At 42.6% G+C, this 18,114-nt stretch overlaps 1 protein-coding gene across 2 annotated transcripts in view; it reads right to left on the bottom strand.

Annotated features, from left to right (window-relative positions):
* acaca (acetyl-CoA carboxylase alpha) overlaps positions 1–18,114 on the bottom strand; it is a 212,138-nt gene that overhangs the window by 101,939 nt on the left and 92,085 nt on the right. For both annotated transcript variants that reach the window (XM_055658137.1, XM_055658138.1), the window contains 5 exons: positions 15,288–15,329; positions 11,330–11,545; positions 7,893–8,048; positions 6,922–7,125; positions 1,467–1,622 (listed from right to left, as the gene is read on the bottom strand). In XM_055658137.1, coding sequence (XP_055514112.1) covers positions 1,467–1,622; positions 6,922–7,125; positions 7,893–8,048; positions 11,330–11,545; positions 15,288–15,329 — 774 coding nt within the window. The remainder of the gene's footprint in view (positions 1–1,466; positions 1,623–6,921; positions 7,126–7,892; positions 8,049–11,329; positions 11,546–15,287; positions 15,330–18,114) is intronic.

The raw sequence follows: 18,114 nt of genomic DNA on the forward strand, positions 1-18,114 counted from the left end.
CCCCCCCAAAGAGCCAAGTAAAATGGCAATTAAAATGCCCAGTCAGCAAGAGGATTACCTACGGCTACCTTGACTACCTATAATGACATGGCGACCCCACTACCACTGCACTACGAGTTCAAAAAAATTGATTTTCTCCATGCCGACCAATTTTTACTCGAAGAAAAATTTTCAGCTTGGCCAAACTGAGGCTGCAAGTATGCGGGAACTACTCTCGAGCATGAAGGAGAGTTACAGTGACCACCTACAACCATGCTGCGAGTTTGTGGTGAGCGCACACTCTCCTAAACTCACAAATTAGGTCGCCATAGTGGGACAGGCCCTTCAAACTCTTTCGCCGTGGAATAGTAAAATGGAGACACACAAAACTGCAGATGAAAGATCTTGACCAGATCGGCCTGATCTGCTGAGTTCCTCCGGCACTTTGTGCTTTGTGACAGAACATTCTTCAAATGAAAACAACCTTTTCCTCTCATCAAGAATCAGGAAGAATATAGCCAACAAATAAACAACAAAACTTGAAAGTGTATCACATTACAAAGACAACACAGGACACAAAGGTACACAAAAATGCTGGAGATACTCAGCGGGTGCAGCAGCATCTATGGAGCGAAGGAAATAGGTAACGTTTCGGGCCGAAACCCTTCTTCAGACTGATAGGGGGTGGCGGGGAGAAGGAAGGAGAAAGGAGGAGGAGGAGGAGGAGCCCGAGGGCTGGGGGATGGGAGGAGACAGCTCGAGGGCTAAGGAAGGTTGAACACAGGACACAAAGCACTAGATAGACAAAAATGTTGGAGGAACTCAGCGGGTGAGGCAGCATCTATGAGCGAAGGAAAAAGGCAACGTTTCAGGTTGAGACTTTTTCCTTCGCTCCATAAGATGCTGCCTCACCCGCTGAGTTTCTCCAGCATTTTTGTCTACCTTCGATTTTCCAGCATCTGCAGTTCCTTCTTAAACACAAAGTACTAGAGTAACTCAGCAGGCCAGGCAGCACATTAGGAGTACATCGGTAGGTGATGTATCAGATCAGGACCCTTCAGGTGGGGGAAAGAAATCTAGGAGACAGGAGAGGCAGGACAAAGCATGGCAAGTAATAGGTGAACAGGTGATGGGGGGTTTTGATAGGCTGATAGTTGCAACAAAGGCCGGAGATTAAAACAGAAGGTATAATACAAAAGGATTGAGGAGCTGTGAATCATGAAGCCAGAGAAAGAAATGTGACTGGGCAGGGAGGGGAGAAATAAATGCAACAAACAAATTGACATCAGGAAGTAATACTGGGGCCATAATAATCATATTAAAATCAAATGACATTTATGTCTAAGCATCTTTAATTAATGTTACCACAATTACCACAAGCTTATTCTATCCTATGGCTCGTAAAAACCCATCTACAAATTTTTTAGCTGAAATCTTCATCGCACAGTAGCGCCATCCTCAAAATAACAGAGTTCCAAAGGATTTACCTGACGGAACATTTCAGGCAGGTCGTATACATAGGTCGTTCCAAGGGATTGCGCTTGAAACCTCTTGGATTGCAGTAAATCTTTGGTCACATAGGGGGTGTTGATAAGCATTCCATGCAACGGTCCTTGTTTATCCCCATAGGCTTGAAACATGATCTGTTGTGAGACACAAAAGGTAAAAACGTTTTTTTCTCCCAAAAATATTAACAGCCACCCGTTTTATACACGCGCCAGCTCCTGTGCCCTGAACAGTTGCTTATTCTGTCCGTTAGAACACAGAAAAGTACAGCACAACAATCGGCCCTTCAGCCCATAATGTCTATGCCAAACATGATGCTAAGATAAAGTAATCTCATCCACCTGCACTTGATCCATATCTTTCCATTCCTTGCATACTCATGCGTCTATCTACAAGCCTTTTACATGCCTCTACCATATCTGCCTCCTCCTCCACCACCACCACCACCACTGGCAACGCGTTCCAGGCTCGCACCTTACAAAATAACATGTAATAACGAAGGGATATTATTATAATTACAAAAAGTCTATCACCGATATTCCGGACAAAATTACAAGAGCGCAATTGAGATTCCCCTCGGAAGTCCCCTTGAAAACGTGGCGCCTAGGCGGGTGATCTCGAACACATCGGGACTTTTGCGGCCGATCAGTAGGTCGGATTTTCCCCTGGCGGCCAGGGGTCTAGAACTTTGGCCCGACAGGCAGATCCATTCCCGCAGCCGACTTCCGAGGCTAACTTTGCGGGCCGGTATCTCGCTATCGTACCGGTATCGATGGACTCCTCTCAGAGGCTGTGACCTTTGTTGGTCCGGAAAAACGGATAATACAGAAAGGCTCTGGAACCAAGGTTGCCGGAAAATCGGTGGTGGACCTCGTATTACTTTTATTTATTTTTTTTTAAGTAAATCAGTGCAGATCTTGGAAACAGTTAAAAAAAAAAAGCTGGAAATATATTCAGTGACACCCCGAACCTCTCCTGAATCTTCTCCAATCTCTCCTGTTCCCACAACAGTTTCCTAACACATGCAAGTAAAGGAAATGGCACACGTATTATGATAATAAATGTAACTTCCAGAAGAATGAAAATCAGCTACCTGACATAACTGACAAGACCTGAATATGCCGGGTTATCAAAATGTTTACTCCACTGAGGGCAGAGCAGTTTCACCAATGGAAATGCCATGGGAAGAGTTGACAGTGTAGATTTCATAAGTTACATTTCATTCTGGTAAATATAAATCGAACATAGCCAAAAGCATTTGTTGATCAAATGTTACATAGATTAAATCTGGCCATTTGCTGCTGCACCAACGTGTGCTTCTGAGATTTAAAATGATCGATGTTAGGTAGTTAGATACCTTAGGATATTTAAGTGGCACTTAATACTCACCTTAGTTAATGCATCTTGTAGAACAATACATATCTGCAAGTTACTGACAGGTTTAACAATTGATTGTAAAATATTTTAATTAAATAGAGCATGATAATTCTGCATTCAAAAGTAAAGCATGGAGTGCTAAAGAATTTGAACAGTGTTTTAAAAGACCTTTCAACAGATTTCATACTAATTAAAAGGGGAACATGCCTTATGCCAAACAGCCTGCCACACATTTGCAGCAGCTAGTGTAGTTTTTGTTGCACAGATACTTTTTGTTATTATGTGTTGGACTTTGTATGTGTGTGTATGAATGTGTGTGTATGTATGAGTGTGTGCGCGTGCCTGTGTGTGCGCGCATCTGTCTATGTCTGTATGTCTGCCTGGGTTTGTCTATCTGCGCATGTGCCTGGGTTTTTTGTATGTGTGTGCGTGTGTGTCTGTGTATGTGTGTGTGCGAATGTTTCTGCGTGTGTGCATGTTTCTGTGTGTGTGTGTGTGTGTGTGTGCGCATGTTTCTGTGTGTCTGTGCGTGCGTGTGTGTGTGCACACGCGTCTGTGTGTGCATTGAAGCACAGTGATAGGTTGCCGTGCGTTGGGGATTAGTGGAACATCTCTGTAAGGGCCACAGTAGGCATCGCCGCCATAATCCATTGCTGTTGTTGCCGCTGCTGTATCTTTCATCAACAGCCAGCGTGGAAAGCAATCAATCATGCGTGGGAGCGGTCTCTGAGGAATCTTTCCAAAGGCTACTCGAGGTTACCCATACAAACATTCTAATATCCTCTTTCACTGTATTGCCTAGTAGTCATTTTCCTGACCTCTTTTGTCATTTACAATACATAATGAAAATGAAAGTTTTCACCACGAAAAGTCTTATTTCGCACAATTACAAAAAAAAACAAGTTGTGGCATTATTTACTGACAAGAAAAGGCTTGCCTTGAAGCCATTGTGATACGAGTTAATGTAATCAAAGTGTACAAAGAGCCACAGCGACCGTGGCTAAGAATAGTAGGTACCACTATGAGAACACAGGAAATTTAATCACTCCTTTTGCCCCCATCTCCTCCTGCTGTGGCTGTTGGACATATACTCAGTAATTTCATTATCATAAACTCAATCAGAAGAATATCACAGGAAAGGTCAAGCTGCAAATTACAAAGAGTAGAATTTCACGATTTTCATCACAGAAACTTTCCGTCTCTCAAATATTGAGAAATTAAAATCTGAGACACCGGACTGGCTGAAATAGAGAGAAAAAAAAACATCCTTCTGCAGGGAAGAAGACTACAAAAATGGCCGAGAATGGAGGTTTTTTGATTGATTGATGGAAAGGTATGGCCCACTGAGTCCATTGATCCCAGGTTTACACGAGATCTATGTATCCCACTTTCACAGAGAGCTCCCAACACAGGAAGGACAGTTTTACAGAGACCCAGTTAACCCACAAACCCGCACGTCTTTGAGATGTGGGAGAAAATGGGAGCGCCCGGAGGAACCTTTTGTGGTCACGTGGAGAATGCGCAAACTCCACACAGACAGAGACCAAGGTCAGGGTCGAACTCGGGTCATTGGCATTGTGAGGCAACAGCCCCAGCAGCTTGGTCATTGTGCCGCCCTGTGTGCGAGACTGGAGTGGCACATTAACACATTTGGTGTAACACTGATTTGAAGTTTAGATATATTGCACCCTGAGCTGAACATTTAACACTGGCAATCTTTCACGTCCGATCCTCCCAGTGCTCTCATCACTATTGGTAAGAAATAGTACAGCCCACATCCCACAAACACTATCAGATTCTGCTCTTCCCCTTCACTTGATTACTACTGTTGATGCCTCTAGTGACTTCCTCTACAACAATTTTGCTTTCACCTCCGGAACTTAACACAAGTGCTGGAGGATGGGTGGAGTAAGGGACAAAAGGGTGTCAGATAAAGTGAGAAGAGGAGGAATGAACTGTAATGTCAGAAGGTGGGTTATAGGTGGAAGGGAACAAGGGGTGCGAGGGTGGAGGAAGAAGGATAAGCGGGGGGATGAAAAGGAAATGAGCGACTCAGGATGAGAGATTTGCGCATAAAGTGGGGAAAGGAACATGGTGACTCTAGCGGGATTGAGGGAGAAATGGGCAGGGAAGAAAGAGGGAGAAAGAAAACGTTTTACTTAAAATTGGGGAATTCATTGCTATTACCATTGGGATGTAAGCAACCCAAATGGAATATGAGGCGCTGCTCCTCCAGTTTGTATCTGGCCTCACTCTGACAACGGAGGAGGTCCAGGACAGAAAGGTTGGTGTGGGAATGGAAAGGGGACTTAAAATTGTTGGTAACTTGGAGCTCCAGCAGGCCTTGAGTCCACATGCAAACTGGAGGAACAGTACCTCACATTATATACCTACCCACTGTGATAATAGCTTCCTTTGACTGCAACTCCATTCCTATACAGGATAGCCACAAAATTAAAAAACGCTTCACAGACCTTTTCACACTTGCAGCTGCAGTTAGGCAAGAGACCTGCTCTGCAGTCAATCTCCAATCTAGGTCCAATTAAACATCTAACCAAATTAGACAAATTACGCCAAGTTGCAAACATTGGCCATCTTTATGAATGCAAGTCTACCATGGACGATTGAAAGTAGACACAAAATGCTGGAGTAACTTAGCAGGACAGGCAGCATCTCACCGAGTTACTCCAGCATTTTATGTCTACCAATTTAAACCAGCATCTGCAGTTCTTTCTTACACATTCTACCATGGAGGAAGTATGTTCCAGTACTGCAATGGGGTAAACTGATGCTGATTATTGAACACAACAGCTTTAATTCCTGAGGAGACTGGACATTCTGAATGTCTCCAGCGACTCTTACAAGTAACAACCTACCTCTCTTTTATCAGGCTTCTGAATGGTCCTTCCATAAGCGAGGGTACTGTTCGATTCACGACTACTCCACTGAGGGCATTATACACCAACGCCTCTACTTCCTTAGAAGGCTTAGGAAGTTTGATATGGCCCCAACAACTCTCACTAACGTCTACAGATGCGCCGTAGAAACCATTTTATCGGGATGCATCACAGCATGGTTTGGGAACAGCTCCATCCAGGACCGCAAGAAATTGCAGAGAATTGTGGACGCAGCCCAGACCATCGCACTTAACAACCTCCCTTCCATTGACTCCATCTACACCTCTCGCTGACTTGGCATGGCCAGCAGCATAATCAAGGACCAGACTCACCCTGGACATTCCTTCTTCTACCCTCTCCATTCAGGCAAGAGGTAAAGAACTTTGAAAATGCATGCCTCCAGATTCAGGGACAGTTTCTTCCCAGCTGTTATCAGGCAACAGAATCAATGTATCACCAACTAGAGAGTGGTACTGATCTACCATCTACCTCATCGGATCTTTAATCGGACTTCACTGGACACACTATTTAACACTAAACGTTATTCCCTTTATTCTGTATCTGAACCTTGTGGATGGCTCAATTAGCACACATGACAATAAACTAAACGACTAAACTTTGTCCATGTAACTGATACAGTACAATGCTGCGAACTATATTCTGCGCCTTTGCTGTATTGTATTTTACTTGAGTTTGAACCTATTGTATCTATGCATTGCACAGCTGATCTGTTTGGATAGCATGCAAAACAAAGCTTTTCACTGACCAACAGAACATAGTCATACAGCGTGGAAACAGACCCTTCAGCCCAACTTGCCACTACTGTCCAAACATGTCCCATCCATACTAGTCCCACCTGCCGGCATTTGACCTAAATCCCTCTCAACCTGTCCTATCCATGTACCTGTCTAATTGTTTCTTAAACATTGCTCAACTACCTTCTCCGGCAGCTTGTTCCATACACCCACCACCCTTTGTGTGAAAATGTTATCCCTCAGATTCCTATAGAATCATTCCCCCTTCACTTTAAACCTATGTCCTATGGTTCTTAATTCCCCTACTCAGGGCAAGAGACTGTAACATGTGACAATAATAAATACAAACCTAATTCAGTTTCAGTAAACACACCTGTTAATGTACAAGTTAGTAATTCAGCTCATACCTGACTAGTCCCGACGTTTGTCACCTCCTTGTACAGACTAATATCCAGGTAATAACCTGACTCATTGGTCAGAAAGAGCCTGATTGGAATGGCTTTCCCAGTGGGAGTCAGGCGTATATTTATTTTCAGCTCAGCCTGAAGCACCCGTAGCTTCCAGAGACGACTGCCGTATCGCATCACCATGCTGCGCACGGACTCTTCAATCTGGAATAAGGAAAAGAAACAAATACTCAGAACCTCAATCCATTGCAGAATTACTGTACAATAGCCTTCAAGAAGGAACTGCAGATGCTGGAAGATCGAAGGTACACAAAAATGCTGGAGAAACTCAGCGGGTGCAGCAGCATCTATGGAGCAAAGGAAATAGGCGACGTTTCAGGCCGAAACCCTTCTTCAGACTGACGGGGGTGGGGGGGGAGGGGGAGAAGGAAGGCGCAAAAAAGGGGGGTGAAAAGCTTTGTTTTGCATGCTATCCAAACAGATCAGCTGTGCAATGCATAGATACAATAGGTTCAAAACTCAATAAATACAATACAGCAAAGAAATATAGTTCGCAGCATTGTATGTATCAGTAACAAAACATTTTTTAGTTTTTCCCCCCCATACCATCAGTCTGAAACAGGGTTTCGGCCCGAAACGTCGCCTATTTCCTTCGCTCGATGCAACCATTGATCCCCAGCATTTTTGTGTACTATACACAATCCTACGTGCTAACAAATATAGTTTAGTTTAGAGATACAGTGCGGAAACTGGTTCTTCGGCCCACTATTTCCGCGCCAACCATTGATCCCTGCATACTAACACTATCCTACTGACTTGGGACTTGAGATCATTCACACACTGTCACTGGTTTTGTGACGGCACTTAGTATCAGGGCGAACAGTTCACCTGTGCCCACATCCACAAGTTCCCAAACATCTAGATTGTAGTTTGCTTTAATGTTTCGAGACAAATTAGAAGTAAACGCCTACCTTTGAAGGATCCATGATAACAGTGGGAACGAAGTTGAGGAAGATGTGGTTGCAGTCTGTTCGAACGTTAGTGTTGTTAAATGCCACTTCCAATTCGTCCATAGCTTCCAGTAACAAACGCTCGCCCTCATTCTGCAGGTACTCAAACGAGGCTTCCTGCAAGCAAAGTTAGTATCACTGTAAATATTCCTTGACTATTGAGAGAAATAACGGCAAGAAAACTTAAACCCCACCTCTCACACCATATGATACCCAAAATCTGAACAAAATCTAATAATAATGGGCAGCACAGTGGCTGCAGCGGTAGAGTTGCTGCGAGACAGCGCTGGAGAGATGAAGAACTATAGACAAAGAAAAGAAAAATAATCAAAAGCAGATCACCTACAATGGACTAGCAATTTTTAAAATGTGCGGCTAAATGCAATGATTAATCCTGGAATACACCAAGTTCAATAATTTTAGCTACAAAACAAACAGCAGAAAAACAACACTAACAACTGGATGAAAATCTTCTCAGAGGCATGATTTGGAAGGTGGATTTGGGTTGGGAATACTACTGTGTAGGAAAGAACTGCCGATGCTGGTTTAAATCGAAGGTAGATACAAAATGCTGGAGTAACTCAGCGGGACAGGCAGCATCTCTGGAGAGAAGGAATGGGAATAATACTGTTGTGGATGAAATAACAGAGGAAAATTTTAGTGTTGAGATCCACTTCCTAAAATAATACTCACTTAATAAATCCAATAAATATCCAACATCTGTATCTGAACATGAAAAGGGATTTTCAGAAAAGGAATAGATAAAATTGGCTTTTTTTTTTTTTTAAAAGGCCAGGCTCCCCGTAGAAAATTAAATGAGCAGAAACAAAACCAATTAAAATCCCATGTGTTAGATGCAGTTAAACTGAATTAAGAAAATTCAAAAACATTGTCAATATTTCTCTCAATTAACTATGAAATTATTAAACCAATTGAATTTTTTTAAATGATGGCGGGACTGTCATATGATGAAAGATTGGAAAGACTGGGCTTGTATTCAGTCTAAGAATAAAGGGGAGGCCATTTAAAACTGAGATGAGAAAAAAACCTTTTCACCCAGAGAGTTGTGAATTTGTGGAATTCTCTGCCACAGAATGCAGTAGAGACCAATTCACTGGATGAATTTAAAAGAGAGTTAGATAGAGCTCTAGGGGCTAGCGGAATCGAGGGATATGGGGAGGCATGTGGGGAGGAATCAAAGGATATAAAAGGCAGGCACAGGTTACTGATTGTGGATGATCAGCCATGATCACAATGAATGGTGGTGTAGGCTCGAAGGGCATCTATTTTCTATGTTTCTATGTAAAACTGACCTTTAATCACCGACATGCAAAAGAAATTTAAGAACAAAACCCAACTTACTTGAATCAAAAAGCAGCAATCGTTAAATACAGGTCTGTTTCATTTAGAGTAATTTTGCTTAAAGCATCACAGGGCTTTTAAGTAATCTGCTACCTGCCCTCAGTTTTATGCTTGTTCAACTTTTCAAAGAGGACTTTCAAATGAAGTGAAAAATCATATCAAGTGAAGTAGACCATCAAAAGTTACATTAAAATGCAGTAAAATAAAAAAAAATATGACTAGGCAGACACATTAACAGAGTAAAGTGCTACTCAGAATTATAGCACATAATATAACTCATCATGTGATTTCTTTTGGAGAAGTAGATCAGGTTTTATTCCAAGTTTAACGGTCAACGTTTCATACACCATTTGAGGTCCTCCAATCTGACTTTACAATTGGCCATCTCCTACCATTCTTCCCCACCCACGTTGTGAAACCAGCTGTTAACGGTTGCTTCCATCGTTAGAATAAAAAAAATCCAGGTGATAACTTCTCTTCCAGACTTCATACATGCAACCTGCAGTACCTCCACAACTGCATCCTTCATCAAAAATGTCTTAATCCACTGCAAATACCTTCATTCACTTCCTCACACTTTACTCTCTATACTTCCAGGGATGAGCAAATGGCATAGATTTCCATTGTCTTTGCCAATACAAGAAATTGCAGAGAATTGTGGATGTAGCCCAGACCATCACACAACCCAACCTCCCTTCCATTGATTTCATCACAACTTCACGCTGCCTCGGCAAGGTCAGCAGCATAATCAAGGACGAGTCGCACCCCGGCCACTCCCTCTTCTCCCCTCTCCCATCAGGCAAGAGGTACAGAAGTGTGAAAACGCACACCTCCAGATTCAAGGACAGTTTCTTACCAGCTGTTATCAGGCAACTGAACCATTCTACCATCAACTAGAGAGCGGCCCTGAGCTACCATCTACCTCACTGAAGACCCTTGGACCATCTTTAATCGGACTTTAATCTTGCACTAAGCATTATTCCCTTTATCACCTTTCGAAATGCTGGATGGCTCAATTGTAATCATGTGTAGTCTTTCCGCTGACTGGTTAGCACGCAACAGAAACATTTCACTGTACCTCGGCACACGTGACAATAAACTAAACCAAACCACACCAATTATCGTCAGGCCGCATACGTCTGTGGCCATAATCACCACTGCTGAGAGCAAGATAACCACCAGTTTTTGTTCTCCCATCAAATGGCTCCACAAATCTCTACGCCTTACATCAAATTCATGAAGGTTGAGATGTCTGTTCAGATACTTCCCTTTTCATTAAACTGAATTAAACTCACCAAACCTTTGATTCTCCAACTTATGACAGTTCCGCTTCCATCTGCACTGACACTCTACCATGTCAACAAGACCCACCATAATTCTCCTTTGACTCTATTTCCCCTCGGCTCCCTTGAGATTTGTCACTGTGAACGTTTCTCTCATCTCAGGCAATGTTCCCATCACTTCAACACCATCATACCTTCCTCCACTCCTCACTTAATAGCAAAAATCACTTTTGGACAGTTTATGGACTCGGTGGGCCGAAGGGCTTGTTTCCACATTGTATCTTTAATAAAACAAATACAGTGCAGAAACAGATCCTCCAGCCACCGAGTCCGCACGGGCCAACAATCAACCCCGTACACTGACACTGTTCTATGCACTAGGGAAATTTACAATTTTACCAAAGCCAATTAACCTACAAACATGTACGTCTTTAGAGTGTGGAAGAAAATCGGAGCATCCAGAGAAAATCAATGTTGTCACAGGGAGAACATACAAGCTCCATACTGACAGCACCCATTGTCAGGCTGGAACCCGGGTCTCTGGTGCTGTGAGGCAGCAACTCTACTGCTGTGCCACTTTGCCACCCTAATTTTGATTGCTCCAAAATCGGAGCTCTTGGCAGCCTCCCATCGCGACCAATTCAAAATCCGACTCCCCAACTAGGTTGTCTGTCACTCTTAAGACTTTCCTTCTGGTTCAACGTCCGTGTTTGCAGGAAGCTTTCTGCCAGTTGAACCTCTCGTCCGACTCACCTTAGTGACCAAGTCCGAGTGCCGAATGATGGCTCGTACAAAGAATCTGTAGTCGGTGACCTCAATTCCTGCCTCCACCTTTGCAGCGCCGAGATAGAGGTGCATTTTATGGTTGGCGCACGGCATTGCGCTTAGATCAAAATTCCGCATCCGATTCAGCTCCAGTTGGAAAGCCAAGGCTGGCTCCAGATGCCGGTAAATCCGGTCTTCCTGAAACTGGGGGGAAAAAGTGATGAGTGTGCAACGCAGCCATTCAGCAAGAATGAAGTGGTATATGTGCTCATTCCACCTGGTTAGGAATGCGTCTCCTTCCTGAGAACTATTCGGCACCTGAACTTTTCGTAAGTCAGAAATGCACACGAATGGTGTGTGGGAGAGGATTGCAGAAACAGCTGAGATGGGCGAGCGAGCAGGCAAGGGTAGATCGGCCACCAGCCGGCTTCACTGACTCAGCGAGTGAGTGAGTCTGCTCAGAGCTGCCAGCTCTGCCGGAATAGGCCCAGCACCCGATTGTTGCCGCTCGGTTTTGTTTAGTTTAGTTTAGTCGTAAAGTTTAGTTTAGTTGAGAGATACAGCATGGAAACGGGCCCTTCGACCCACTGAGTTCACGCTGAACAGCAATCACCCATACACTAGTTCTATCCTACACACTAGGGACAACATACAAAAATGAATAAACCTACACTTCTTTGGAATGTGGGAGGAAACCGGAGCATCCGGAGAAAACCCATGCGGTTAAGGGGAGAATGTACAAACTCCGTACAGACAGGATTGAACCTACTGTAAATCCACAACATTTGGTTTGCTCCTAAATGCCTTCCAAAATAGTCCAGCACCCTATTTATTTATATCTCAACTACTGCTTTAAAACAGGTGAACAGAAGGTTCCATCTACACTTCGCTCTGCTTCGGCAAGGCTAACAGCATAATCAAAGACTGGTCTCACCCCCGGTCATTCCCTCTTCATTCCTCTCCCATCAGGTAAGAGGTACAGTAGTGTGAAAACACCCATCGCCAGATTCAGGGACAGTCTGTTCCCAGCTAAACCATCAGGCAACTAAACGATCCTTCCAAAAACTAGAGAGCGGATCTGACCTACCACCTCCCTCTGTGGAGACCTACAGACTATCTTTAATAGGACTTTACCTTGCACTAAATGGTATTCCCTTTAACATGTATCTGAACATTGTGGACAGCTCGATTATAATCATGTATAGTCTTTCCACTGACGACAGCACGCGACAAAATGTTTTTTACTGTACCTTGGTACACGTGACAATAAACTAAACTAAACTAAGACTAAAACTGAAAGGAATATCTGGCACTGACCCAGCATCCAGTGCATTGCTACCATCATACTAAATGGGATGAAATCAAGAACAGATCTGGCAGTTCAAGCTAACATATACTAAACACAAGTTCCAACACAAAACATTCTCCAGAGATGACACCTGATCCATGTTACTCCAAATTTCTGTGTCAGTTTTGTAAACCAGCATCTCCAGTTCTTTGTGTCTGTATACACAAGGCATGGTGGATCATCAGAAGCAGCTGCAATGCACCATCATAAACTGGTACTAGATGTGTGGGGATGATGAGGTGCATCTTTAAACAATGGCATTCCTCTTCTTCAATGCAACTTTGTTTAACCTAACCATTTTTTTAATATTGTTCAAAGTCTTTTCAAATTCTAACAAACATGAAAGATTTCTAATACGATTACAATTTAAGATGTAATTCCACTGGCCGCAATTAAATCAAAGTATGAAATAATGTATCCAAGTTAAGCTGCTTCACCCTAAGGATGACTCGCGTTTAAAAAGGCTCTACATTACAGCAAACTCTCTTCATTAATTCTACACTAAAACTAGTCGCACGAACACAGTAAAAATGTTTGCACCTCATAATATATTTACAAAGCAGGGTTTAATGTACTGGCCTTAATACGGCAAAATCTATTTCTCAAACTAAAAAACTCAATTTCCCTGATACACCCCACTGTGCCATTTGATAGTGTTTGTTTTAATGCCAGGACATTACATCTTATCAACTCAAATCTAGATTCATGGAATGTTCATCTTATTCCCATTGCTCTGCATTCTAACCTCACAATTCATCAACGTGTTTACAATGTGACAAGCTTCCAAATAACAGTCATTTCACATCACGTTCTCTCGATCGTACTATTCATGCCACCAAAATTTCTTGCAATTACTGTACTGTAATATTCTTATTTCATTTGTAAAGTTTCCAGCCACACATCTTACCTGCACCTCTTGTGTCTCCGACACTGAATTATCATTCATCCTGCTTTCTCTATACCACTACCATCAAGTTTCTTACAATCACTTATTCCCCCATGTACATCTTCACCCCAATTAGTCTTAAAATGAAACATGAAATGAGAAATCCATCAATCTTATCATCATTTAGCATCTCATACAGTGCCTCATATCTGTTTGGGTAGCTTATAACCCAATGGTATGAACACTGAATTCTCCAATTTTTAGGTAATCTCAACTCCCCTCTTTTCTCGCCCCCTCCCCAGCCCCCACCCCGCGTCCTCCACCTGGGCTTGCACCTATTTCTCCCTTCCCCCCCCCCATCGACTTCCTATATTTGCAACCCTTCAATCCCTTTGTCTCACACCTTCTGTTTTTCCCATCTCTGGCCTTTGTCCAACCACCTGCATATCAAAATCCCTGTGCTCACCTGCTACCTGCCGACGATTTGTCTGAACCTTTCTCTCTTCCAGTTTTCTTCCTGAACCCCCCTCCTTCCGCTAGTCCCAACCCGAAAAATCACTTATCCATGTTCTCCATAGATGCTGCCTGATCCACTGAGTTATTCCAGCAGCAGCTGCAGTTCCTTGTTTCCTCTTTATTTAGCATTTGTTTCTTTTAAAGGTCAGGAGTCAAAAGGAAGGCGTTATGGGGCAGCTTTTAAGGAGCAATTAAACCCCAAAATGTAACAATGAAGATAATCCTAACAAACCATTACACAGCAAAATTGTTGATTCAATTTTGCCAATTTGGCTTCCCCACCGTCTCAGAAGCATCAACACCTCCTAGAACGTGATGGACAGAGAGCATATGCTTAAGTGTCACATGCCATCACACCAAGTGGCCAGAGACAAACTATATTTTCTTTATAGACACAAGGAACTGCAAATGCTGGTTTACCTAAAAGAGGAAAAGTACTGGAGTAAGTATGCGGATCAGGCAGCATTTCCGGAGAACATGGAAAGGTTACAAAAAGTTCAGATGCTGGTTTATAATGAAGATAGACACAAAACGCTGCAGTAAGTAAGCGGATCAGGCAGCATCTCTGGAGAAAAAGCATAGGTGACATTTTGGGTCGGAATCCTACTTCAGACTGAAAGTAGAGGTGAGGGATGTGAGAGTGTGATAAACTGGATGCATTTTGTTCTGGCCTTTTCTTGCTTCCAGCTTATTCCCCCCCCCTCCTCCCACCACACCTCTACTTTCAGTTTGAAGAAGGGTTCCAACCCAAAATGTCACCTATGATATTTTTCCAGGGTTCGATCGTGACGAGTGCTGACTGTACGGAGTTTGTAGGTTCTCCCCGTGACCACGTGGGTTTTCTCCGGGTGCAATGCTTTCCTCCCACGTCCCAAAGGCATGCAGGTCTGTAGGTTAACTGGCCTCTGTAAATTTCCCCTACTGTGTAGAATGTGAAAGTGGGATAACATAGAAACTGTATGGGTGATCAAGGGTCAACACGCACTCAGTGGCCTGAAGGGCCTGCTTCCAAATGGTATCTCAAAACTAAACTAATAACTACCTGAATAGGTAAAATATGTCGGGTCTTGGGGAAAGATTGGAGGTGTGGAAGAACCTTGTTAGACTTTACAAAGCTGCTCAAGCAAGATGCACCAAATGACATGTAGAGAGATTCTATGACCGGAAATTAAGTTCAGTTCTGCTGTGTGCCTTACCTTGTCTCTTGAGCGGAAAGTGAAGAACTTTGGAAATTCTCTCTGTATACAAGAAGAAAAATATTCTTTAATACACCATTCATAAGTTCATACGTTATTGGAGCAAAATTAGGCCATTTGGCCCATCAAGTCTACTCCACCATTCAATCATGGCTAATCAATCTTTCCCTCTCAACCCCATTTTCCTGCATTCTTCGCGTAACACCTGAAACCCGTACTATCAAGAATCTGTCTGAAAAATACTGAATGGCTTCGCCTCCAAAGCTGTCCATGGCAGTGAATTCCATATATTCACCACTGCCTGACTAAAGAAATTCCTCCTCATCTCCTTTCAAAAGGTATGTCCTTTTATTCTGAGGCTATGGCCTCTGGTCCTAGATTCTCCCACTGGTGGAAACATCCTCTCCACATTCATTCTATCCTGCATTCCTTTCATTTGAAACCAACAAGTAGACATACACGAAGATAGTGTTTAAAAAGAGAACATTGCCAGAAAATAACCACGATAAATCACATTTAGTATCCACAGAACTTCAGTGGATCAGGCCACTGATGGTAATGCTGGAAAAAAGAAAAATTACTCCAGTGGCGATAAAAAAATTCATTAACATAGTTTTTCTTTCTCTGGAACAATAAAAAAAAAAGCAGCTTTTAGAGGTTTATTTCTCCCTACAGACCTCGCATTATTGCTTTGCAAATGCAACTTGGCTGATGGAATTGTTGGGATAATGGCTGTGAGATATTTAATGGCTATAATGCCAATTTCCATGAAGATATTATCACCATATAAAAGGTACTGCTCCGTAAAAAGTGAAATCAGTGCTACCTAATATTGGTTTTGGGAAAGGCTTTTCTTTTAACCCGCTCGCCACCCCCTCCCCCTTCGCAACCCACCTCACCCAAGTCAAAACCACTTACATCAGATTGAACCTGAATATCCTGCAGAGTCTATGGAGGTCATTAGCCCCTGCTGTGGTAGAGCAGTCAGCCATTACTTAGACAATCATAATAATGTGCTTAATTTAACTGTTCAAGACACCCTGGAACTCAGGGAAATTTGAAAACGAGCAAGAAAATAAATAATTTTATCTTGTTATTACATTGATAATCAGGTTGCATGGCCGATAAGATGAGAGATTACATAATTATTGGGCCAGCTATGCACCCCCTGCCCACTTCCCTGTGGTGCTTATTACAGAGACAGTAAATAAAATTAGTAAGTGTGGTATCTGTGGATTGTTTCATTTGCTGAAGAGAAAAGTGCATCAAAAAAGAAAGCAATTGCAAATGCATTGCAAACAATCCATTTAAGTTTAATGGGATGAATAGAAGTCAAATTCGCAACCGATAAGAACTGAACTATAAGTTGGTATTTGGAACAATTGGATTCCATGTGTTGGGCTACCTGCATTGAATTATCAAGCCTGCTTAATAACTCCTTAATGCAAGCGAGACTTGATAAAACATAACCATAATTCAAATAGAGTAAAGCATACTTGGAAAGGAAGCTTTTATTGTTCTAAAGGGCAAAGTTTAAAGGAGATATGCAGGGTAAACCTTTTGCGCAGAGGATGGTGGGTGCCTGGAACACGTTGCCAGGGGTGGTGTTGGAGGCAGATATGATAGTGGCGTTTCAGATATTTTTGGATGGGCAAATGGAATGGAGGTTTTATAGATCATGTGCAGGCAGGCAGAGGAGATTCGTTTAAATTGCCATTATGTTCGGCATGGACATTGTAGGCTAAAGGGCCTGTGTCGTTGTGTTGTCCAATTCTATGTTCATTAAACTTCTGGCACAATTTGTACTGGCATAAATGCTGGTCCAAGTAACTTCTGGCATTAATGCTTAGACTACTAAAGTTAAAATAATAGTCAAAGAAATGTCACCGTCAGATATTGCAGTGCAATTTTGACCACTAAATGTTGGAAAGCAGTGGATAAATTACTGCCCTCGGATTTACAACCATTCTCGGTTTGACAATGCTGGTAAAAACAGGAAATTGTTTTTAAAAAATGATAATTTCAAATGTTATTGGTCATTAATGAAAATCAAAGCCGATGCTGATCTTTCATGGACAGTGCGGGGTGAAAAGAAAGAGATCCTGGTTTGATGCAGAAATAACCAGAGCCCAACATCAGCTCCTCAAACAAGCCAGTGCCAGCCAGAGACCTGAATGAATGAAGCACAAAGTGCTGGAGGAACTAAGTGGGCCAAGCAGCATCTGTGAAGGGTCAATCTTTGGTGGTACAGTTGGAAAATGTTAAGTCCATGATTACTTAGCCCCATAAAGAACTCCTCACACAAGTATGTTCAAGAAAGAACTGCAGATGCTGGAAAAATCGAAGGTAGACAAAAATGCTGGAGAAACTCAGCGGGTGAGGCAGCATCTATGGAGCGAAGGAATAGGTAATGTTTCGGGTCGAGCCGAAACCTCACCGAATCCTTTGCTCCATAGATGCTGCCTCACCTGCTGAGTTTCTCCAGCATTTTTGTCTACCTCACACAAGTAGACCTGTTTAAGAGCTGGAGAGAATAACAACATGCAGTCTAAGATGGCTGCCGTGAAGAGAGAGTGGACGCTGGCGCGCTTTGGCTGCCGCTGCTCTCTCTTCACACTGTGTTTTTGATTTTCTGTTTTTGGATTGAATTCTGTTTTTAATTTGTGTCTCTGTGATGTCTTTATTACTTATTTTATTCCGATTATATGTTTTTATTCCGATTACTATGTAAGGTGTCCTTGAGATGTCTGAAAGGCGCCCATTAAATAAAATTTATTATTATTATTATTAAGTATTAACGCTGGAATTTAAGATCAGAGTTATAATT

The sequence above is a fragment of the Leucoraja erinacea genome, chromosome 28 (assembly GCF_028641065.1).
Source record: "Leucoraja erinacea ecotype New England chromosome 28, Leri_hhj_1, whole genome shotgun sequence".
Lineage (NCBI taxonomy): Eukaryota > Metazoa > Chordata > Chondrichthyes > Rajiformes > Rajidae > Leucoraja > Leucoraja erinaceus.